Consider the following 26446-nt stretch of genomic DNA (forward strand, 5'->3'; position numbering starts at 1 on the left):
GGAAACTCGCTACGGTTACAGTCCACTTCAGGGAGCTGGATGGTTTTCCCTCGTTCATCTTCGCTGATGCCTGGTATTTCCAAGCAATTCGTTCAGTTACCATTATTGTAGCAGTTTCAGCTCATAACCTTAAAGAAATACAATTCTGACTGGAGGACAAAATATTGCTCCATGTCTCTCATGTTACATTTTCAGCCTTTTCCATCCAAAGTGTCATAGCTTTTCTAAATTTGTATATTTAGGTTTCTTAGCAGACCTTGCGAAAACAGTGGAATGAGTATTGAGAAGTTAGATGCATGTTCGGGGCAACTGCCTCTTTGATTTTTTATTTCCCCACCCCTAGAGAAACTTAATATGGTCATATAAAAGTTAAAATTGTCTAGATTTTCAGAAGTACCTCTGAGTTTTACAATGAGATTTACAGCCAATTCATAATGCGTGCTACAAGTGCTCTTGCACACAGAAGAGCTGCTGTCCTTTAAATAACTTGTTTTTTTCATCTTGATTGCTATTCCCCATAGTATTTCAGACTTTAGAATACATTAATGGTTTAAAAATATAGGATAAAAAGTGAATTTTAGTAGTCTCTTCCTACATTAGACAGAATTCAGTAAAATCTCAGCAGAGATTCAGGCAACTGAACAACCGTTTTTTGTTTGTTTTATTGATTAAAATTATCTTGAAAGGTTTCTTTCTGGCTCTGCAATGCAGTACAGTAACAAAAGGCATCACAAAAGTGCAGCTAGCAATTTCAGTGAAAGGGTCTCTAGAGAAATGTGAAGTCTGAACAGCATCTACTAATAATGACGGGCACTGCTGTAAAGCAGCTGTGGAGAATGTAGGTGTAAGGAAAGGGAGACTGGAGGCTCATCCCAGGAGGTGTTTCTGCAGCCTCTCTTTGCAGTTATTTCACGTCTGTAATTTTGTGATTACCCACCTCAGAGCATCACTACAGGGCTGAGAGAGATCAATCATATGTAAGACAGGAAGCAGTGAGCTGCCCTTGGCAGAGAAAGGTCCTGTCAAAGTGAAATATGTGAGCTTGATCTGATCAGTTTGGGGAGCTTCTCCCTGAAGTTCTAGGGTAACAGGACTAAGCCCCGTTAATGTACCCTGTACATTCAGCACCCTAAGTAAATAGAAATGGACAGCAAGATGCATGTTGGGGAAGTAATGGAACTGATTCCTACAAAAGATGACTCCCGTCTCATTAGGGGAACAACTGAGGCTTTTCTGAGGGCTCCAGGAGGAGGCAGAAATATAATGACTCCTGTGCCCCTGCCCACCTTTGACCACAGCTGCCTCCTCCCTGCAAGGAGAAAGCACTGGGAAGTTCTTCAGAGAAATAGGACTAGTCCTTGTTCTCTTCCTGCTCATTCCTGAGACACTAAGCACTTTTGCCAGGCTGTAGATGAGCAGCCTAAGAACCTTTTTCTGCATTGTTCTGTCTTATTTCAATTTTCTCACTGTCTCCTGAAAGGTAAGAAGAAACAAGTAAAAGCAAACAATACGAAAAAATAAGAGAAGAACAATAAGAATAATAGGGGATGGGGTCATCTCTCCTATGAGGAAAGGCTGAGGGAGCTGGGCCTGTTCAGCCTCAAGAAGAGACAATTGAAAGGGGACCTCAACAATGTCTGTCAGTGTCTGCAGGGAGGTGTCAGGGGATGGACCAGGCTCTGCTCAGTGGTGCTGAGCAATGGGACAAGAGGCAAAAACTGATGCCCAGGAAGTTCCACCTGGATATGAGGAAGAACTTCTTTCCTGTGCAGTGACCACACACTGGAATAGATCACCCAGCGAGAGTGTGGAATGTTCCCTCCCTCACTGGAGATATTCTGGAACCATCTGGAAATAATCCTGTGCCATGTACTCTGGGATGACCCTGCTGGAGCAGGGAGGTTGGACCAGATGACACCCTGTGGTCCCCTCCAACCTGACCCGTTCTGTGATTCTAACAGAAATTAATGAGCAAATATTTGTCATTGATTTTATTAGAACAGTGTCTATATCTCTTTTTATTACTGCCAGTGGTATGAAATTCTTTTTAGATCAGAATATTTCTTGCTTGTTAACAGTACCTTTTTTTTTCTCTTTGTTAATAACTAACTGGGCACTTTCCTTCTTCTTACACTGATTTTATTATTCGCCTTGGGAAGGACAGGAAACACATGTATTAAAGTGAACAGAAAAAGTATTTGCATACCAATTCCCAACTCTAATGCTGTAACCTATTATGATAAAAAGGTCATATAGCAACCCTCAATCATGGACCTTTTCCCTCTGTGTATTTAAAATCTCATGTGTTCTGTTTTCCTCTCAAAGATTGCAAAAGCGAATATGATTCTATTCCAGCTCATGCATTAGATTTGTTGGCGAAGTTCATTCTGCACAATCTTTATTAACAAGTTTACCTGAGCCTGAATGAAACAAAGCTTAATTTTCATGTTGTGTTTGCTACAGTGGTAGTCAGAAATAATTTTACATTTATAAAATGAACAGACCAGGAGCCCCGATTTATCATTTTATATATCATTTCCTAGAGGAAGACTATGCTCAATAAAATTTCAATATGATTGATAATTCATAATTTGGGCAGTGGTTATAGGTACAATTTCATTTCTGATGTTAATGAAAAACTCTATCTAACTTCTGATCATCTGCCTTGAATTGGTGAACTTGTCCTTACATCTTCAGAAAATCATGTGTGGTGCTGATTTTATCCTTATTTGAAAGCTCTATGATTCTTTCTGAACAACTGAAAAAAAAACATCATTAAGCAGGTTCCTAGGATAATTAATGTTGAAGAGATGCAGCCAAAGCTTCAACAGTACTTCAGTGTCTGCTGAAATAAAATAACTCTACATGAATTACCATTTCTAATCTTGCTGAGGTTTAAAAAGACATTTATTTTTTTTAGTATCTGTTTTCTTAAACTCAAGAACTTTCATAGAATGGAATAGCAGCACCAAGAGAACAAAACTAATAAAAGATTTTTGAAAAAATAGATGATGATGGATGACATTTACCTCACATGAATGAACTCAATAGCTGGCAGGAAACTTGGGAGATCCACTTATCTCTTGGAGTACTCAGTAATACATAAGGCAAGGAACCAGGAAGCTCATAAAAGTAGAGATAACAATAGTCAACCATATCCATTCTTGCTTTTATTCACATGACATCGAATCATTTCTGGTAGTGCAAACACAGTTTTCTGATTTAAAGTGGCTGTAGATAAGAACTGTTAAGGGAAGATCATGTTTCCTTATAAATAAAAAGAAAGAAAGAATTGGATTAGTTAAATCCATGTGTTAGATTTTAATTATTTGGATTGGTTTAGACTAGTTTGGATTAGTTGGGTTATCTCTAATTTAAAAATAAATCTTCTGTACCACTTTTCTTCCTATACAGTACTTTGAGATCAAAAAGTCATAGGAATTAGAAATAGGAATAAGTTAATAGTGTGTTTTACTTTGTCTTCCCACTGTTGTTTACGAAGCATTTCCAAGGTAACCCATGTAAACCAGTATTCAAGGTCGCCCTCATTTTGGCACCAATTCTGTTTTTCAAGTGTCATTTTGACAAATGATCTTCATTATATCTTTACAGCTTCAGTTTGTGATGGAAAATTCATGTTGACTGATTCCTCTGGGTTTTTTCACTCTATGAATTACCCAAAGCCATATGATGCAGATATCATTTGCCAATGGATAATACTGTAAGTCATTTTCCAATAATTTTGTACCTAATATTTTTTTGATTATGAGGTGATATTGTTTCCTGCACAACAGCCTTATGCCATTTGTTTGGATTATACTCCAAATACTCCGGCATGGAAAATATGTAATATTACTTTTTTCCTTTGTATTTATGTAACTTTTTTTTTAAAACTTGCGTGCCTAAATCCCATAACTATATCAATAATTTGCCCACTTACCAAAATTCTCAGGTATGACGTTGAGAAATTTTGTGGGTTATATGCATACACAGTAACCTAAGTGTAAGCTCAAAATAAATCACATAACTCAAAATAATTGCAAGGGGTTTTCTTTTCAAAGTATTGCATTAAATAGTAGTCTTCAGGTAATGGTTTTATATGATATAACTGTTATTAACAGATGGAATTTTCAAGAATTCCCTTGTCATTTAGGGGTACAGATTTCTTCTGGGAGTTAAGAGTACCTGTGCTCCTAAGTAATTGAGTAATATGTTTTAAAATTGCATGATATAATAGCACCAAATGCCTTTTCAGCCCTAGGTACAAGAAGTGGAATTTTTTATCAAGGATACGCGCCCACAGCTGGGAGAGATCTATTTGACTTTGACTCTCTAGATCCACTTCATAGACCAGGGAGAAAAAAATTGAAAGGCAGTAATTCTTATTATGGCTTTGTAATAATGGCTGTTCTTTGATTCTGAGAAATATTAGTATGGTAGAAGAGTTTCAAAGGAGATTAAGGAATTGCCTTTAAAATTGGAAAAGTTTCGGTCTTCGCATTGCAAAGGCTCTTTGAAAGTCCTTTGATTTTGTTAAGGACATTTGTTTCTTCTCGTCTTCAGCAGTACTATTCATCAATAACTTCTGGTTACACAGGAGTTTAGAATCTAGATGTGTCCCAGGAAAAGCTCAAGATTTTGTCCTTCCAAATATAAGTCTGACTTGTTCCTCATTTCGTGCTGTTGCAGAATTTGAGCACAGTAAATAAATGTGACTCAAGTGCACAATTTCCTTCTAAGCTGTTAATTTTGCTTCAAGTGCTGCTATAGCTGCAAGAAGCATTGTATTAGGTAGATATCTATACCAGGTATGAGGCTAATAAAAGCTTCATTTTGGAAAGAATCATTAGTAATTGCAAATAATATAGTAGAGGTTCTGCAGATCTGTGTAATTACAGATTGATCAATGGCAAAACCAACTGTCTGGATTTATCTTCCACTTATCTGCTTCAAAAAAATCTGGCAACACTAACAGGCCTGGGAAATTTAATGTGGCACTCAAATTTTGTCTTCCTTTAGAACAGAATTGTTTCTAAGAGGGAACCTTTTGGGTTTTTCAGTAAACAACGAGAGACACTTCTCTATTGTTTTTATTATCCCTATAAAAATGTGTTACAAGTCACCCTCTAATACATCTGAGATTGGATTTCTCTTCTGCCTGCCTTTGTTTAGAAAGATTTCCCCATTACCTTTAGGAAAAGCTTTTACGTTTTCACCCCATTTAACTCCAAATGAAGATACAATTTCCTCTCCTTCTAAAAAACCAGTACGCTCAATATATGCCTGAAACTTTAGCTTTCTGAAAGACTACATTTCAACTATATCTTTTATTCTTTTCAAACCAAGGATATTTTTTCCCTCTGGAGAAATATACAACAATAATAATAAAAAAAAAAAGGCAAAGATTTAAATGTGTACTTCACACTTCTCTACCCATCATTACTGATAAACACCAGCAGATTGCTGTTGAAAAGCTATTTTCACTGGGTATTTCAATTCTAGAAAACAACAAATAGGGGTAAAGGAAGCTAAGTTGATTGTGATAGTAGTGTTTTAGAATTTGTACTACCATATATGTTTTGCAGAAAGGAAGTGGGATAGTGAGTTAGATATAGATTACTGAGAGAACATAACTGCACCAAAATAACTTTAAGTGACTTTTGTTGTTAAACTTACTGTGTGATGGTTAGGGTGTATAACAAGTTCCCAAACAGAGGGTTTGAGATCATCAAATCTTCATGAAAATCCTGTTTTGGTCATAAGAAACATTGTTTTGGACTTTCAGAAGAGAGATTTTGATATTTTGCTATTCATATTGGTACCACAATACTATTCTTCTGGCCTTAGGAAGTCTACCTGAGTAGTAAGATGATATCTAATAGCAACATGCATGAAAAGGTAATTGTAATTCAATGAGAAGCAGAGGACAATCAGAAACAACCAAAAACCCTGCAGAACTGATTATCACATCCTAGAGTTCAGAACATTCAGTTTCTAGAATATACTTAACTCCAGCAAGTAAAGGAGAATTTGTACTGTCACAAAAGGTTTATGGCCTATTCTTTTGGTAATATTACAAGGTAGAAGTTAGACAAATAGGTCATCAATTAATATAATTTCCTGTTGCTTCTGAACTTAAAATCATTCAAGCACTCAATGAATTTACTACAGTCAAAAAGAGATTTTCGGTTTTGAGGTTTATTTTTCTCTTGCTACTTTAGAGTTCCTGAAGGTTTGTCCATTAAACTGAACTTCACTTCCTTTGAAACACAACAATATGCAGACACATTGGATATTTTTGAAGGTGTAGGACAAAACAAGATTTTAAAAGGTAAGTTTATTTTTCAGATAATATTACTTTTCCATTCATAAAATCTGAATGGTAAATTATACATTTTGAGGTGAAAAAAGTTGCATGCATATTTTTGAGAGGAAGACTGGAGCTGGGTAAAATTACGCTGTTAGACAGTTATCTCAATATACGTATCTGCTCTTAAAAGTTGCTTTTCTTATATACTAAGAAATATCTACTTGGTTTTTAAGCTCTTATTTAAACAATCTTGATAACTTGACCAGAGTCATAGTCTTGTGGGGTCCATGTTTCATTGGAAATATGTTGTCAGAAGATCCTGTAACATCACACACAAAAACATAAAATAAAAGTATCTAAACTGGACTGTTGGGAGAAGTACTATGATACTCTCTGAAAATCATTATAAACATGGCATTGGTTTCCTTGAAATACTGATGATACCTTTTCTCTGTCTCTATATTCTACTCTGGAAAACTGAGATTTTGCCCATTTTTTACAAGACTCAGTCTATACAGCTGAATCCTACCAGAGGTGGAAAACAGATATAAATATATAAAGAAAGTATTATTATTTATCCCTATTTTTGGAAACAAGTAGAGAATGGGAATGTGAAATAGTAAAAGACTAGTTGATAGTAGTCTTCCATAGTCTTCACCAGTAGTCATCCATGTTGCTGAATATGAGAGATGGGGTATGCAGAATATTCATATGGCAGCCAAACAGCTAAATTCACCAGGGGTTTGAAGCTATTGTAACAGAATCACAGTACAAGAGGGAAAGCATTCCTTAAGACTCAGTGAACTAATCCACTGCATTTTTGTGACAGCACTGGAGATTTTAATGTGCATGGGATTATTTTCTCTCTGACTATATTATTCTTTATTTGCTTTCAGCTTCTCTGTCAGGGACAAATACTGAAACAATTTACATTTTTTCTCATGAGGCTACAGTACAGTTCACAACAGATTATGATGAAAATTACAGTGGCTTTAATGCAACATACACTACATTTAATGCAAGTGAACTAAACAGTAAGTGTTCTGTGTGTGTGTGTGTGTTTGTTTGTTACCCCAGAAGTTTGATGTATCCATGTTTTCAATCTGACAATATGTAAAAGGGAAGCAGTATTTTCTGGCCTCAGTCCACTAACTAGACCTTGTTTGGAAAATTTCATACTGCTTTAAAGATCAAATGATTGATTTCAATAAGATCATCCTGTTTGCTTGTGTCTAGCAGTAGGGTGATGTCTTACAAAGCTCATCAAAGTGAAACTGTGCCCATACCTTCATCAGATTCCTCTCAGCCAGTTTGTTCAGTAATGAACACTGTGGAACCACTGACAACAATCATGCAGATAGGCACTGGGGAAAGTTCAGAATGCAGTAAATCTACAGTGACAACAAAATGCAGCAATATGACTCATGCTTTGGGATTCCTTGGTAATTGGAAAAATGGTGGCTTTTTCAGCTGCTAAATTTTGAACAGGATGTGAATAGGGGATCTGACAGGGAAGGAATATACTGCAGGAAGCATCCAGAGTACCAGCAAACTCCTGTCATGTGGAAGCCCCTGCTGACCTGCACTTAAAGGGAAAGACATGGAAATATCATGGGAAGAAAAGTGGTGAGGATGCTGCAGCAAATGTATGTGAGCAAAGAAGGAGCAAAGGAGCAAATGAGGAGAGGAAAGGGGCATCCCAGGTGCATAGAGCACAGCATCCAGCTCTGGTGGTGAGCCCTTTCAGCTGGAGCAATCCAGGACTTGGCAAAGAAAAAAGAGCAGGGTTGGCCTTTAGAGTTACCTCTGCAAGAGGTTCTCTCTTATTCCCCCACCACGTTACTGGTGAAGGATCAGAAATGAAGACTGGTGAGTGCAAGAGTATTTAGGGCCCCCCTTCAGTGATAATGTCTTGTTAACAAGTACAAATGACACATTTATTTGAGTAATTATGTTGCATTGCATAGAGGAGGAAATTGAGTTGCCACAGGCTCCAGTTTACAATCATAACTAAAAGTTTATATTTTTCGTCTCTCTTTCTTACCTAATTCTGAGAAAATGCTCAACATCTCTGTCATTTTTATTTACTAGAGGTTCTTATTCACAGATTATGAGAAAATCAATTGCACTTTTGAAGAGGGCTTTTGTTACTGGATACAAAATTTAGATGCTGCTTCAGTGTGGGAAAGACTTCAGGGTCCTACCTTTCCCGTGATGAGTGGTCCTGAGTTTGATCACACATTTGGCAACATCTCAGGTAAGATAAAAAGAAAATTTGCTTGCAGATTTAAGGAAAAACTTGATTTAGCTTATGTTATATCACTGTACAATGGATACTTCATAGTGGTGTTACTAGGATATCATTTTATTATACCATAAAAATGAGTCAGGGCTACCAGGTAAAACATTTTATGTCACTGATTGGATCTTATGGAAACAGAGCAAAACTGGAGGAAGAAATAAAGGAATATGTAAAGTGGATAAAGTGTGAGGTACTGAAAAGTTTCAATGCTATTGTTATGCAAAGAGCCGTATCTAAGAAATTTCTATCATCCAAGAGTGTTATAGATCAAAACCCCTCATGTTTACCTTAATGGAAAAAAAAGTATAATTACATTTTAGGGAAATCACTTCTATTTCATTTGTATCTAATGCTGGTATCCTCATGGTTGTCACGGAATAATTTTGATTTCACATAAAGTCAGCCTGCAGTGTACAAGGGGCATCTATATCCCGAATTACCTCACACCAATCACAATAATTGCCAGAACTTGTGCCAAACACACAAACACTCCAGGAACTGTTACAGTTAAATAACTTAATCGAGTGATCATATCAAAAGTGGAGTTTAATTTGAGATAATACTGATAGAAATCGGATTTTGAGTGTCTATCATGGATGCTTATCCTAGAATTAGACTCCAAAAGTGGGTTTTTTTCTCTTTCAACAGTAAAACCAAACAATCCCTTCCTCTGTTGATTTGTTACTCCAGCTAAAACTAAGAGACTTTTGATTTTGCAATGGTTATATATATTCTATGTGAGACATATAAAACTCATTCATTGGCAAGTGACTGGGAAAATAGCAAATTGTTCTGGAAGTTACTTCTGGGAAAAGAAAAATAGTATTTTCCATTTTATTGAGTAGAAATTATTCACCACTCTCTCTGAGTAAATGCACATTTTCTAAACAATCTTCAGAACACTGTTTTATCTTCCCACTTGACTCCTAGAATACAAATCAGATGAAAGAATGTAAAATTTGTTTAATAAAACCCTTGACAGTGATTTCTAACTCTCTTGAAAATTATAATTTATTTTAGGTGCTCTCTGTTTCTCTGTGCAAAATCTAAGCTGACACATGTAATATTCCCATATGTAATGCTGCTATTATATTACATATTTAAATTTCTATGACCTGTATTTGGAGTAAAAATGTGAGTTTCATCATTTCATACACTGAGAGAAACTCTATTTTTGGATTTCTGCTTTTGAAAAGCAAAGAACTTAACACTCAACAATTGATTGCGAATGCCAAGAGAATTGATGAAAAAAAGACACGGGACTGTCACTTTGACTATATGAAGACCTTTTTCTTAAAGCTAGACACCATATCTATTGTAATTCATGCTTTCTGAGTCAACACAGGAAATGAAAGGCCTAGTTCAGATTTCAGACTAATTTTCAGGCATTTTAACCTCCCACATGAAAAAACCTAGGTAATCTAGAATTATAGATAGCAGAACAGTGTATAATTTAAATTATATAATTGTAATTATATTTATTTGTAGATTCTTTGAATATAATATTTGCATATATATGTGTTAGATAGACAAATAGATAGATTTTAAAAACTTAAGCAAGAATTTTATTTTAGAATTGCCAAAGTTTGCTTTTCTCATGACAAATCACAGTGTTTCTGTGGACTGGCCTCATATGGCAAAAAGAGGTCCAAATTCCCAGCTACAGTGAATTAACTCAGAAGAAGCTACAAACTGAATTCCACAAATAACTTTTACTTGGTTTTTTGTTTATAATGCTTCACCTTGCTATAAAATATTCACGTAGTCATTCTCTCACCGTCTCAAAATACAATCCATGTTTCTCATTGTTATGTGGATAAAAATTGTGAAAATGTTAGGAAATTCTCCTGCAAAATCACAAGCCATATCAAACAGGAAGACATTTTATAAGTCAAGTAGAATTGCTGCCTTCAGTAGATATAAGGCAGAGTTCCCACTGACTTGAAAAGAACTAGTTTCCCATTTCTTCTCTGATTCTGGGGAATATCCAACAAGCTTAAAGGCCCACTTTAATATGTCATTGACTGATGAATGACTTGGGAGAATCATTCACATTTACTGTGTCAGGAATCTTCCAAATCATGCAACACTATCTGTGCTTGATATCATTTTAAATTTAAAAACACTAATAGCTAAGAAAAAAATTCTGTACTGGCTAAAATGTGCTCATTCCCTTGCAGGATTTTATATCTCAACACCCGTTGGAATGGGATATTTTGAAGACCAAGTCCGGATTATTAGTTTGCCTTTGGTCTCTTCAGATATATATTGCCTAAGCTTTTGGTACTGTTATGTAATTCCTAAACCTATACTTTGTTTAAGAACATAACTAAAGAGTTTTTGTTTATATAGAATATTAATCCACGTTGGTGTGCCAGCAATACAAACCTGCTTCTGCTTGATTTTCCACAATCAGCCTCAACTCCAGGCCTGAAACTTTAACTCTTGTAACTCTGATTCTTGCAGTTAGCTTTAATGTATTTTCTTTTTCACCCTGTATCCAATATTTATATCTATACAAAAGTGACATTAAGTATCCCTGAAACATTTTTTTGTCATGAAGCTTACCTAGGCTTCTGCAGAAAATATAACAAAGCACCAAGGAAATTCCTAGCGCAATTTAAATATAATTTATTTTCATGCTAGCTGTAAATTACTCCTAATTCCATAAAACTGGCTATAAAATAAAAAGACTGACATTTTTTCAGTTTAATTTTTTTTCTGATAATAACAAAATTGCTTTTCCCTCTCCAGGTATTTCATGTATAGTCCTAATGTCTATCGTTTGAGAGTCAGCATAAGCAATGAGGATGATTTGGAAAAGGTCATTTTCGAGAAAGAAGGAAACTATGGAGACAAATGGAATTATGGACAAGTAACTTTAAATGAAACATCCAATTTTAAGGTTTGTTACTCTGCCAGTTCTTCTAAAAATTTGTTTTAGCTAAACTGATATCAGAGTTTCCTGTGAAATGAACCCAATGATCCACAGCTGCAAAAATATTATCTAGCATTATTTACTAATGCATGTCATCAAATAAATATTTAGCATGTGGAATCATAGAATTACAGACTGTTTTGGGTTGGAAGGGACCTTAAAGATCACCTACTTCCAACCTCCCTGTTTGGGAAGGAACATCTTGCACTAGACCAGCGTGTTTAGAGCCCCTTAGCCATGAGGACATGTGAATTAAATAACTTCAGATTCCAAATCAGTATTTTCACTAATTAATTACAGAGGAATACACTGAAAGTGTGTTGCAAATGAAAGTGTTTTTTGGCACCACATGGTTAACCTATCTTATCTGTAAACACAAAGAGGAGATTTGTTCTAGACAATTCCTTCAGCACCTCTCTTTTGAAAACAGTTCCCCTTTTTTAGGTATTTGGAATAGTTTGCCATGCTATAGCAGTTTTGATTGATGCAAAAACTCTACCAGAAAAATGCATGTACCATCTGATGCATTTGTGACCTGGCTGCATCAGATTTCCAGCAAATGTGTGATTTACAAATTCAGCAAGATTACTATACCTAATTGTATTTCACCAGCACTAATTCCTTGGTTGCAGGATTACTTTAAATATCTGGATATTAAAGGAAAATAATGAGCAAATTAAATTAATTTCAGTTTTTCATGCAGGTATGCCATTAGCTCAGAAGAAGTTTTGGCCTGATGAGCAATACAGAATTTGTTTTAAATATTGCACGGATTTATATATAAAAAACAAAGGCATTGAATATTTTTAAATCATGTTCATCATTTGTATGGAGAAGTTGCTGCATTCCTTAGAATGATCCCCTCAGTTTGCACAGTGTTATTTTGTTTTGCCAGGAATTCTGTCCCATCCCTGACGTCCTCAGTGGAGTGCAGCACCAGTGTAGGTTACAGTGGAAATAAGAGCATTCAAGAAAGAAAGCAGAATAATACAGCATGGGAAGCTGAAAAAATAGTTCATTAAATTTTAAAATCCCATTTTTTTTGTCCCCCCTGAACTTCAGGTTATTTTCGATGCCTTTAAAAAGCCTAGCCCCAGTGACATTGCCGTGGATGACATTGGCCTGACAAAGGGAAAGTGCGATGACAGCGGTTACGTAGAGCCAACTGCGATGCCAACTACCACTTCTGCCCCTTCAGTTCCTAGTAAGTAAACACTAAATTGCAGTTGATTTCCTGTTACTCTATTTGGGCATGAGAGATTCAGAATTTTCACAGTTCAGTTTTATAAAAAGCTCTCTTCAGCTCCATAAAATTACCTTCAGGATAACACACTATGGATCAAGTTCCCTGCCCGTGACTCCACTGACAGCAACACGTAGAATCACATCTTAAGCTATCACTACAGTATCTTCCAAAACTCGAAGAGTGGAGGATAATTAAAAAATTTAGAATTTACCTCAAAAAGTTTTAATTAGTAAAGCTTCCAGAACACCAGGGAAAGAAGAAGAAAGAGAAGGAAGATTACCTCTATATTTGAAATTATAAGCGATGCAGCAGGGGAATAAGAGAATGAGCAAAATCATGTAATAGTATCACTAGAGGTCTCAACAGTGAAAAGTCTGAGAGCACACGTGCACTGAAAACTTCCATATTTAAGTAAATGAATTTATAATAGTTCCAGAATGGTTTAAGAGTGGAGCACAAACTATGTGAATGTCTGATACCCAAAATAGAGGTATTATCCAAAACAAGGTTCATAATTAAATAGTTCTTTCCAATATGCATTTAGTTGTATTGTTAGTACTACTATATATGATTACATTAAAAAGGGAAAAGGCAACATTTGCTTTGAGAAAATAAAAATAAATGGAAAATGTATATAAAACAATGAAGAAAGGTTGCATATGATGTTAACCAAGTCCAAGCACATTTCAAACAAAAACTAATACAATTATAAACAGATTTTGTGGAAAAAAATCATTAAAATATCTGATAGAGCTTTATAATTTATTGTGAAAGGAGATGAAAATTTGTAAAAAAAAAATAAGATATTTCTACAAAAGACCTATTCACAGATGGCTGCAAATCATTAAAACAAACAGTGAGACTGTTCCAGGACTGCCTCTTATTAGATCAACTGTCACTTGCAAAGCAGAACTAGTTGTTCTCTTGACAAGATATAGTACATGAAAATCATCTAAAGTTAAAATAATAGAAAAAGACTGCATTGTATTCACGTTGAAACACTATGTACTAATATTGTCATTGTATCAAATCTGTCACCTAAAAATCTACTGCATCAGGACAGGTAAGAAAACAAAATCTTCTAAATATAAGAGGAAAATGCAGTTTTGGAGCTCCATCATAAGACGCAGAGAGGTAAAGCTCAATAAGATTTCTCTGTCAGCAAAATTAAATTTTAATAGAGGTAGTCATTTCAGTTATAATTTACCAAAATGAGTTTTGGAATTTTAATTGCAGTTTTTATTAAAGCAATTCTGTGGAGAGATGCTGATGTCTGTCACCTCCAGCCATCTTTCAGGTAAACACACCTCACAAGTTAGCATCAATTTAACAATTAGTGGTAGAACAACTCTGTGGTAAATAGGAGCTGAGTGCTGCTGTCAAAACACTAAACAAATGTTGTTCAACCTATAGATCTCTACCTAAAATATGGTAATAAAATTTTAATATTCAAAAAAAGGATGTCATCATATGGCACCTACTTCCTTAGGAAAGAGATTAGAGAGGATCCACACTGTCCTTCAATATGATACAAAAGCTGTTGCTGGGGAAAAAACTATCTTGTTCTCATAACTTTGTGGAGACATGCTATGTACATGCTATCTCTAATCTGATGAAAAAACTAATATTATCAATCATCTTCAAAGAATTATGAAATTCCTTTGATGGGTGTGGTGCAAATTTCTTAGTACTAATGGTTTCACTACAAATGTCATGTCTGTAAACAAGAGATAAAAGAATTTGAGCTGAGTCAATTACTTTTACTAGAATTAGAGCTTCAATGAGAGTCACTGGCATCATTGACAGTGCCAAAAAAGCTCATTGAAACATGAAAAAATATTTTTGGTGGTGGAATAGGGAAACTGGATTTGCTTTTGTCTTTTGCACAAAACTGTCAGCTTACACTTTCATCTAAAACAAAGATTGCTTTCATCTGCATGTTCATTTATGACCTGTCTTTTAACACGAACAACAGTGTGGAAATTACAGTGTAGATTCCACACTTAAAATGTGTGTGTCAATATAAATTGAAGTTTTGGCCAAAGCACAGAGGAATTTTTGAATAGGTCACATATAATTTTCTAAGGTTTTGAGAAAATTGTCTGTTATGCTCAATGAAAGGACCAAGATTGTTGATACTGATTATTATTTGGTTCCCTAATGAGTAACAACTGTATGAATTACTCCATATGAATTTCTATTTAAGATCACTGGAAATTTTTTAAATATTTTTTCCAGACATCAGTAACTTCAATTACTTTTTTCATTTTTCCATGCAAAGAAAGAAGATTATTATTAGTGTGCCTTACGTGTAGTCAACACCAGATCAGATTGCATCATAAGTTGCCCCTGTTCTGCTATTAAAAGTTATTTTTGCTCTGCTCAAATTATCATATGATACTGGCTAAGAATCATATATTCTTCAAGCAGCTTTACAAGGTGTGTCTGTTTGCACATGCAGTAATGTTCCATAAAGAAGCTAATGTAATCTATATCTGTTGTTCAAGCTATTTATAGAAAATAATCCTCATTGTGAGCCATAGGGTTGAAACATAATATATTTTTTAGTTGGCGTGTGGTTGTTAAGAGTTCCTTTTCCTTTCACAGAGTTTGGCTTTTCTTTCCAGGAGTGATTTAGTGGAATAGAAAGTCCTATAAGGCATCTGTGAGGAAGCTCAAAGCTTTCTGGTATTTAGTAGAGCCTTCTTCCAGTGGGATTCAATCATCAGACTTAGTAGGACTTGTAGATTATGCAGTCCCCAAACAAGTGGGTCAGAGTATGATACACACTGACAGACATCAAGAAATGCAAAGTTTGAGCCATAAGGGGTGGGGAGGAGAGAGTTAGAACTTAGCCAAAATCTGAAAGTTAAAAAACGTCAACATTAATTCAAAGAATAAAACAACAGCAAAACAAAATAAAAAAGGTAGGGCTGTTCTGCCTTAACTACGATTTTCTGAAACAAGTGAAGGAGAACTGTTCATTTTTTTAATAAATTAATTGCAAACAACGCAAGTGGGAAAACACTAAAGTTCATTCTAATGGTTCATTCAGCCATTCTGATGACTGGAATGAAAATAAATAGTATTTCTGAGAATAAAAAAAGCTTTGGAACATGAAGCTGACTTTTTGGATGTAAACCATTACCTAAACTACATATTTAAATAGAATATTGAGTATATGAAGTACAGTTAGCTATGTCCATGTGTGTGAGTGCATGTATGTGTGTATATAAACATTTCTACAGTATTTGCTTTTAAATAATTTTTTTTTAATTTTTACATGTAAGTGCATATACATGTGTATAATAAAGACCTTCCTTATTAGAACAGTTGTTTCAAGGAAAAAGCAAATGGCTGTTTTTACCACATACAAGATCTACCTGTAAAAGTTTTTAGGGTCTTGATGAAAACAAAATAACACCATAATGATTTTTTTAGTTTGGTTTGGTTTTGCCATAAGTTTACTGGCTAGATGACAAAATGAGCTTTTTACTTGAACATCTCGCTGATGCTGTAAGAATAATTTCTTCACTGAAAGTGTGGTCAGTCATTCTAACAGGGAATTCCTTACACACCTTATTTCTTCAATGTTCAATGTGTCCTTATCAGGGTGTTGGCTTCTCACAACCCATTGTTCAAGCTTTGTACCAATGGCACCATAACTTAATCCTTACAGCGATGAAGTTAGTTTGAATGCTCTCTGAATAAAATTACTTTTAAAAATGATTGTTGTTACAGCAAATTGAAAAAGTAACACAACAAGCTAACTATGTTTTTGAAATGTTTTCTTTTTCAGCTGACTGTGGAGGGCCAGTTGAACTCTGGGAGCCAAACAGTACATTCAGCTCTGAAAACTTCCCAAACAATTACCCTAATCGAGCTACTTGTAAGTCACTCTTTTCCAAATCTTCGGGAGAAGTTTAGCCATATGAAAATAGAGATACAAAATCTGCTTTTCCAAGTCAGTTGCTGTCAAACAAAAAAAGATATAAGCTGCATACAGTGGGATCTTTTAACTAAATTCTACATGGCACTTATCAGAAGCTAAGCAAACATGTGCCGGTTGATTAAAAAGTGATGAAGATGGGCATAACTCCATGGAAGGGGTTCAGACAGGCCAATCCCATCATGCCTATTATGTCAAATGCATTTCTGTCGATGTAACAACACAATAGGTGTAGAAAGACCCCATTTTACCATTACACCTCCATGTATTTGCCAAGTTAACATCAGTTCTTCTGTTAAATAGCTGAAGTCTTTTAGAGGCAAAGAATGTGTGCATGTATTTTGCAAGGAATCCTCTCTTTATTGATTGTTTCTTAACATACTAGTGAAAAGACATTGCTGTCCTACTGATGTTATTTAGTTTAGATTAAGCTACAGCTGGCAGAAGTGAAAGCTTCAAGGTGGTCCCCTATGTGCTGTTGATAGATAAAGCAAGGAAGAGAACCTTGTCATTGCTTCTTAATGAAATTTTAATTATTTATTACTTCACCTTTAACTGGGGAATTGTGTTGGGACGGTAATCATAAGAGTTGTCATTTTGTGTTTCTGTTTGCTGAGAAATGGCTTGCATTTCCAGCATTCATTTCACAAGTTCCCAAATGAAATTCCTACCAGCGAGAAAATACTTTTCATTCTATGAAAATATTTTAAGAGGGTTGCTTTTTTTTCTTTCTACTTTCTTTTCAAGATTTCCATAGTATTCACACTTAGATTAAATATGCTAAACACAAGCAAAAAGCTATCTAACTTGAAAGACAGGCTTCTGTGACTGATTATAAAAATTATCTTACTATCAAATAAGACTAAAGTGACAAAACTAATTGTCACATTGTCACAGTCAGAAAAGAGTGAGTTTTACTACTTTAGGGAAACTCAGAGTTGACATGAATGATTAAAAATACATGTGTGTATGTCATAGAAGCCTAAAATTAGTTTACAAAAGTGTTTTAAAAATGAGAGTCTATGGAATTTTAGATCTTTAAATTTTAAAAATAAAATTTAGACTTGTAAGTCTCTTGGGTGATTCTTAATAGTTTAGCAGAGAATTATTTTTCCCAAAGCCCTTCAACATGAAAATGACACTGTAAAGGTAACTACTGAAAAGGTGATTTGTGTTTGTGTTACTATTTTCTAGGTGTGTGGTACTTAAATGCCGAAAGTGGAAAAAACATTCAACTTCACTTTCAGGTTTTTGATCTGGATAGTGTTGATGATGTGGTTGAAATCAGAGACGGCAGAGGACCAGATTCCTTACTTTTGGGCAAGTTGCAGTACTGGGTACAAAAATGAATTTAATCAGACAGCTGGAGCAAATACATGATTGATATAAATATTAAGGAAATTAAAGCTCTCTCATTTCATTCTACATTTATTTACCTATTTTGTGTCTCAGAAATTAGGAGGAAAATTTGAGAAAGCATACTCTATGGGACATCACATTGCCAAAATGTTTGCACACACTCAACTTTCCTGCAATCTCTATGAAATCAACTTCTCAATAAATCAAACTGTTCATATGTGGACAAGCAGAAGCATAATCTCTTAGTTGAACCTTATTTTTCTATACTGATAAGTTAGATTTGGGGTTGGGCTTCGACCGCTGGAGTCTGATAGTGCTTTGGTTTGGGGGATTAACTGCACTCATGGGGTGGCAGTGTTTGCTTTCGAACCCAAAATATTCTGAGATACACGTGAACAAAACAGCTGAAATGTGTCCCTGTTCTCCTGGTGAACAGCTGTCTACACAGAACGAGACCTGTTGCCAGATGTCTTCTCCACAAGAAACGAGATGACAGTGATCCTCCGCACGGACGAGTCTGGAGCAAGGAAGGGATTTCTTGCAAACTTTACTACTGGCTACAATCTAAGTAAGCAGCTGAACCTTTATATTTAAGAGGTTATACCACTGGCCAAATACCTTTGAGAAAAAGTGGAGAGTGGAAGGTGACTGTCAGCCCCTGCTCAATAGAAATATGCAAAAGTTAAAGAGGGAAAGCCTAGTGGGTACTCATCTGGACTTTATGTTTTCTAGCATGAAAAGTGTTGGGTTTGTTTCTTTAGTGTAATTGTCTGTATCACCTGCAACTCACTGAGCTAGTGTTTTGACCAAAATCTATTCAAGCATAGAGGGCAAATACTAACTATTCCCTATACAAGCCCCAGAAAAGAGCATCACTTTGTGACTCATTTGAGGGTGTCATTAATGTGTGTTTAAATGCATTTGTAAAGTGTTTATCATTGATCATATCCACTTGATGAGAAAATTTTATATGGTAACTCTGATCAATATTTGTAATATGGTCCTTCTTGTATCTTTAAAAAAAATGTCTCTAGCATGTGAATAATCTGGGAAGAGCTGGTTTATTGAATATTTGGACAGCAGCATTCCTGGTCCCAGCCAGTCCCCTTCTGAAAGACCCTTGATTTTGTTGGGGACCGCAATTAGATTTGTCACTCATAATTCAGCAATCAACTCTCCAAAATCATGCAAAATGGAGCCAAATGCAAATTATATGGAACAGCAATATGCTTACCAGGACAAATAATTACACTAACTCTAGGCCAAATCTTGACAGAATTATTTAGAGGCTTTGTATTACTTCTGTGGCAGTCTGACAGAATAAAAACAGAGAAATAAAAAGCAATAGGTATTGAGGGATGCGTGAAGGACTGTTCGTTTACATGGACAGAAAGTCAACAACAATCTACACTCTTTTTCTTGCTTTAAATATCAGAAAAGGCAAATGTGTCCCAGCATGTATAGATAGCTGCAGATTTTTTACAGATTGAGTAATAATAATTCTATAATTTTCTTAATATTTTAAAGTCTTCACTATTGATTTACATTTGTAAAAGTAACTCAATTTCGTCCCATTGTGCAAGACTGAGAGGCTGATTTATATGTACTTAGGTCCATTTTGCTGCTTCTTATTCTGCCTTCTCTATCACATTTGTTCAGTCCAACAACACTTTTTTTTTTAGCTGGTTCAGCACCTTTGCTGAGCCAGCTTTGCCCACTTTTTTTGTAAAATAAAAATTAAGCTTAGCAAGGCAGAGTTCTCTGAATGGCCATTGCCAGTTCTTGTTAAATATATTAAAAAGGTTCCATTTGGAAAAGAATTATGCTTATTCATGTTCTTCACAGCCAGAGGATGGAGAGTAATATCATTAGCATGGAGGCCTAAGGATAAAAGGATGGTCAGCAAATAAATTAATTTTAGAAGAAAATAGATTTTTCTTTGTATTTTATTTTTCCATGAAATATTAGGGGTTTGAAAAGGAAGCATAATTTGAACAGAAATGTTTTTCACAGTATGCAATATAATAAAAAAGTCTACATAAGTGAGAACTAAGTTCTAAGAAATATCTATCATTAGTTATGGACGTTGAATGTGTGAAAATCTGGCTCAGGCCTTTTATGAAACATTCTTTTGCTTCCATTTGGTACAGGCCATGCTGATAGATGAATAAATCATTTTATAAAAATATTAAAAAATTCAGAAACAAAGCAATTATCTTGCCTTAAATAAGGCTTCTAAATAATTACATATTTCAGTCATTAAGACCAAGAAGGTAAAATAAAGAAAATAAACAATTTTTCAATAAAATTTGACTGCATATTTCCTGTAAATATATTGAATGGAGCCATTAAAAACACACTTTGGCTGTAGAGAGGATTATAACTTTATATTTACTCTCTGTCTCATCTGCTTTTATTGTATATCTGATACTGAAGTAGCTTAATGTTACTTTTGTGCATGCTTTCCTCATTCATTTCTGCTACTTTTGCCCCTTCCATTTCCTCACAAACAGGTTTCAGAAGGTGACTCTTTGTTCTCAGTGCCTCTTTGCTTGTATGATTGGCTTGACATACTTTAAGGCCTCTAAACTTTTTTAAAAGTGATGAACATTTGAAACTTAAATTCATTAGTCACTTTTGACAGGATTTGACTTTTCACTCCAAGAATTATTCCACATAATAGAACATTAGTAACTGAGCAATGCTAACTATAGCAGAAACTACAAGGTATGATACCATAGATTTTATTCTTAATTAGTATGTATTTATCTAAAAATTATCTTTATTTTGAAAGAGAGGCAGATGAAAATGGAAAGAAAAGGAAATCAAAGGTTCTGCATGCTATGCCCTCAATTTTTCTTTCAGGTGAACCATTAAGATCTCCAGCAAACATCAACCTTCCTCATAATTAGGGACTAATTTTCCTCTCTTTCCTTTAGGAGCTTGCACGGTTGATGAGCATCAGTGTGGTAATGGGAAATGTATACCACTGAGTAACCTTTGTGACAATGTACCTGACTGTGAAGATGGCTCGGACGAAGCAAAGTGCAGTAAGGTTTCCTTTGTACAAAGAATAATAGAATTGTTTAGATTGGAAAAGACCCTTGAGATCATCGAGTCCAATCATTAATTCAGCACTGCCAAGGCCCCCACTAAACCACGTCCCTAAGTGCCACATCTACACGTCCTTTAAATACCTCCAGGGATGGTGACTCCACCACTTCCCTAGGCAGCCTCTTCCAGTGCTCGACAACCCTTTTGGTGAAGAAGTTTTTCCTAGTATCCAATATAAGCCATGCACACTTGGAAGGAATTGCCTAGGAAAACAGATACCAAATCTCAGCAAATGCAGAATACTGCAGATGCATGCAGGCCATGCCAGTTTACACAGCAGTGTCTCATTCAGTTTGTCAGGGCAAGAAAATCAAAGTCACTTTTCTGAGATAATATATCTAATATGGTGAAGATCTCTGGAAAAGGTAGGAAGCTCCTCTGTGATGAAAATTATAGCTACTTACAATGTCCACAAAATTAGATGAAAACTCAATATATCCATTTCTTCTGTATCCATTTTGTATTACTGAATTCTACGAGGTTTTGCTGTAATTAATTTGAGTTTCACAGCAGTACAAAATCTGTAGTGCAGGATAGAGAATAAGAGTCTTCTTGATGGAAATTCCCAAATAGTTTTGTGGCTGTGAAGCCAAATCGTAACACATGGCACCCTCCAGCCCACCTGGACTCTGTTTTGTGGATGCATTGCTATAGGGTGAAGGGATGGCACAGCTTCAGCATCCATAGTTCACAATGAATGTACTTTTTCCTACAAAAAGTAGACCAATAGATGATATTTCTTAGTCCTCTGGTAAAGTGGCTCTTTCCAAAATGTAGGTGTACAGTATACTAATTCATTTCACAAAATAAGGAAACAACATTCTCTAAACAATAACTCAAATGTGAAATTAACATTAAAATCATGTTGGGCCTAGCACAGAAGTTAAACTGCTCTTTCTGATGAAGTGCTATTCTGACAATCTACTATGGAGCACTAATGCAAGTTTTAAAAGTGGTCTTTAAAATTTAGGACAACATCATCTTCCTTTGTTTTAAAGATCAGATACATCCTAGGATGTGTGCTGACAGTCTTCATTGATTTCAACATCTTTTACATGTGTATATACATATATATTTTTGTATATATGGCATATATAAATACATGTGTATATACATATATATATGTCTGAAGACACAGATTCCCTCTTTGGATTGGTGTAATTAGCTATTTCATTGCAAATATATTCTTCTTTTAAAATGTATGGAGTAAAATTCACTTCAGTTTCTTCTTAAACAAAGAGTACTTGACTGGGTTTTTCCAGTCACTGCTAAAAAAGATCTGAACAAGGCAACTATCATCTACAGTAACATGATGTACGTTTTCCAAAAGATTTATTTTGCCACCAATTGTCTGCTACTTTGTAACAAATTGGCTTACATGAAAAGACTGGGAGAATTGTTTCCAAAAATCCATTTAATCCAAACTTTGGCTGAATCAATCTACATCTTAAAACAAAATGAAAATTCAATTAGAAATCCTCACATTGAGCCTTTTCAGTGTCTAAAAGCCTTTTCATTTTCCTGAAACCAATTTCAATTTATTATCAGAAGTGGCAATTCGAACTAGACAAACTGTCTTTTCAAATACCCCAACCTTTGAAACTTCCCAGGGACTGCAAAGAAAAGGCAGAATTCTAAAATATATAATATTTGAATTAATCAGTTGTTGAATGCTCAATTACTGTCTTATTCCTTACCAGCAATTTGGAGAAGAACGTGGATCAGATGAGGAGGGAGGAAAAGGAATTATAGTTCAAGTAGAAGAGAGGTGTCAAAAGTAAATTGGAGAAATCTTGCAGTACGTGCAATTATGAAATTTTTCAAGACTGCTCAGAAATTTCTCATCACTAAGATTTACAATTAATTAATAGTTGCATATCACTTCTTTCATTTATGTACTCTGGGTGTCAGAGGCATTCCTAAATATCTATTTTTTTTATTTACTAGAGTGGGTACTCTTTGTGAAAGGATTTTGGTGCAAAAAGGTTTTCTGCACAATTAAGATTTTTTAAAAAAATTTAGTAATCAGTAAATTTCAATGCATTGCATGCTTTTCACTACTTCATGATGGCAATAACTATCATCTACCTGAAATGCAGCTGTAGCTCCTAAGGCATATATGAGATTCTGTTGACCTCCTTATAATACATATTTTATTCTTTTTAATGTTATATATTAATATTCTTATTTTATACGTTTGTATACATATATGAGATTCCCTTGGCCTTATTGTCCAACTGCCTTGGCACTGCACCCATAGTGTGAGATTTTTCACCAAAAACTTTTGTTCCAAATATTTTGTTTTGGGAAAAGTTTTGACAGAAAGACTGGCTTTCGGTGAGCTTTTATTATTTGTATGAGTGTTTTAACTGAAACTGCAATGAAAACAGAGAAAACTCATAGCAAGTGGAACTGGAAAGCCCATTTTTTTCTGTCAACTCTCATTTTAACCTTATTTCCAACCAGTGTTACTGAGCATCATGAATTCACACGCTATTTGGAAATTATATAATGCTGCTTAAGGAAAAAAAATCTGGTTAAAGTTGATGGAAAATGTACTGTTTATTGCCTATTTCTGAGACATTTGCACAACACTGAGTATTCTCCTGTGGCAGAAATATAAAAGGAGATAACAACAACATTTCCTTCCTGTGGGAACACAACATCCTGGAGATGCTGGGTTTATTACCTCTGTAATGCATTTTAACTTTTGTTGTGTTCTTTGTTGGCAGTAATAAATCTGTTTATATTACATTTCTGTCTGCTTGGCAGGGGGGAGGAACATGGTTTACCACCTATCTAAAACGCTTCTGTCCACGTTTTTCTACAGTGAGATTACTTAATGGCTCCCTAATCACCGAAGGACTGGTACAGGCCAGGATTGGGAAGATGTGGCACCTGGCATGTGCAGATGATTGGAATGAAGAGATTTCAGACAGTGTTTGCCAGCTGTTGGGGTTCGGGTGAGTTAGAAATATTCATTGTCACTTGTTCACAGATTTGTTGAGTGTATATTGGCGCCTTCCCTCTCATTTTACTGTGCCTTTATTCTCCAAAAAAATGTATCTTCCTCTGTCAAGCGAAGGGGCTTGGTGTGCCAATGTATTTGTAAGTGTCGCAAACTCTGTTTTGATGGCATTCTCCACAGGACTGGTGAATCTGAATATGGCAGATTGGGTATGAGGACATATGTTGGAGAACATTAGGAGAATGATGCGGAGGCATTAGTCTTTTATCATTTTATGTCATCATTTGTGCCAGTCATTCACTTTTATAAGGATGACTGAAGAGCAAAGCTGGAGCAAACAGCAGCCTTGGTTTTATCCTGCTGCTGTTCATTTCAAGTAAATTCAAGATAATCCCTTGGATATTCTGCTACTGGGTTCCCAACGCATTTCATACCTATCATTAGATCTGAGCTGTTGGGAGCAGAAACTGCATTTCTCTTGAGGTGTATTTAGAGTAGAGAGGGAGGAGGGAAGTATATGACTGAAAAATAGATTTGGCTTCAGTCACTGTTCAGAAGAATTTTCCAGGAAAGGTGGGGAGGGTTGAGCACAGGGGTGTTGCATTTTTCAATCTGTGGTAAAATTCATGGCCTAAACTCTGGCCCTACTTACATTGCAAGAAACTTCACTGCCATCCACTGAATAATAACTAGCTTTCGTGCAGTGCTGAAGTTTTTAGGCAATGTCACTCATCCAAGTAATAACTAAATTAAATTCTAAGCTTACAGTTCATTATTTTAGTCTCTGACCACAGAAAGATGCCTGCAAATGCCCTTCTGATAAATTAATTGTAGCAATCACAGAGTTAGAAGGATTTAGAAAAATATCCAAGTGTTGTCTCAAAAATACTTTTAATCACTGGATGAATGTTTGTTGGATTCTTTACTTTTTCCCTTTGAGTAGGTACTGCATTTACATAAATATCTGATAGTTACACACACAAATGCTGATTGTAATTTAGGTATGTAGTTACCTCTTAAGCATGCATATAAGAACAAACAAACCATGTTTAAATATATTTCTAGGCAAATACCACCCTCTTTAGAGTGGCCAGTAGCCTTCTTTCTCTGATTTTTTTCTCCCCCTCCCTTGCCTCTTTTCCCTCTGCAACTTCTGGAAAGGAGTAATTTTGTGGTCTACTGATTTAAATTACATTTTTATATTTGATAGGCTTCAATGAAATTTGTCTTCCATGGTGCTTTCTATTACCTTTTAAAAATTACTTATGTTTTTGCCCCCATAACGTTCTGTGGCAGTATGTTTCAGGTTCTCTATAAACTAGTCAGAAGCACTGCTAAAAAATTTCCTTTTAAGTTTCCTAGTTATTTCTTTTTAATTCCAAATCTGTCTATTAAATATTCCCATTGTCAAGAAAAATTATTTTTAAACATAAATCGTATCACATTTTTTGTAACCTGGGGGCTGCTGTTACTGATGCTACAGAATAGGATAAAATTCTCACATGTGTATATATATATATATATATATGTGTGTGTGTGTGTGGTGTGTGTGTGTATATATGTGTATATAAATATATATATATATAGAGAGAGAGATAATACATATATATATATAACACGCTATTTCTGCCTTTCCTGAATCCCACTGAAGCAGCATATTTGTTAATAAATCTCACCATATTTGTTGCTAAATTAATGTTTGTAATAACAGGTCCTGAGTAGGCTATAGCTCATGCTGCTGTACTGAATTACAACCTAGAATCATGCTTTATTGGAGAAAGAAGGCTAAGGTTCATCTAGGACAATTTGTCTTTACTGTTAATTGATAATTTGCTAATCTCATTTGCTGTTTAATTTATCAAAAGGACTGAAATGATAGAAGTCTTATAGCATATACTTATTATTCATGTAGCTGGGCTAGAAAATGACATGTTCCACACAGATTCTAATAAACCACACGTGTGGATCCTTTTGTCTCCATTTTTCAAATATATGACTGTTGTACTTGTAATATGTGCCAAACAGGAAGCAAATCTGGAGGCATGTCTGTATGTTCATCTACAAAACACAACTTAGGCAAATCATTTACAAATATTCTTAATGATCCTGGGATAGAAGTTGAACAAACTGATGCTCTTGGGACATCTGAAAATGTTCCTTTGCTCAGCTTGTGCTTGTAACTGTATGCATCTGACAACACAGTTAAATTCTGAGTATTATCAGCATCATATTTCCTGGAATGAAGAAAATCATGCATTGA

General features: G+C 35.2%; 1 protein-coding gene across 1 annotated transcript in view; it reads left to right on the forward strand.

Annotated features, from left to right (window-relative positions):
• Positions 1-26446, forward strand: part of TMPRSS15 (transmembrane serine protease 15) — a 53797-nt gene that overhangs the window by 15960 nt on the left and 11391 nt on the right. Inside the window, exons 10-21 of the mRNA XM_027715634.2 lie at positions 3613-3721; positions 6222-6331; positions 7207-7344; positions 8418-8567; positions 10793-10895; positions 11367-11517; positions 12613-12754; positions 16596-16685; positions 17940-18065; positions 18541-18672; positions 21044-21154; positions 24049-24181. Of these exons, the coding sequence (XP_027571435.2) occupies positions 3613-3721; positions 6222-6331; positions 7207-7344; positions 8418-8567; positions 10793-10895; positions 11367-11517; positions 12613-12754; positions 16596-16685; positions 17940-18065; positions 18541-18672; positions 21044-21154; positions 24049-24181 (1495 nt within the window). The remainder of the gene's footprint in view (positions 1-3612; positions 3722-6221; positions 6332-7206; positions 7345-8417; positions 8568-10792; positions 10896-11366; positions 11518-12612; positions 12755-16595; positions 16686-17939; positions 18066-18540; positions 18673-21043; positions 21155-24048; positions 24182-26446) is intronic.

This window comes from Pipra filicauda, unplaced genomic scaffold, assembly GCF_003945595.2.
Source record: "Pipra filicauda isolate LSUMZ 115617 unplaced genomic scaffold, ASM394559v2 scaffold197_size1571708_pilon, whole genome shotgun sequence".
NCBI classification, from domain to species: domain Eukaryota; kingdom Metazoa; phylum Chordata; class Aves; order Passeriformes; family Pipridae; genus Pipra; species Pipra filicauda.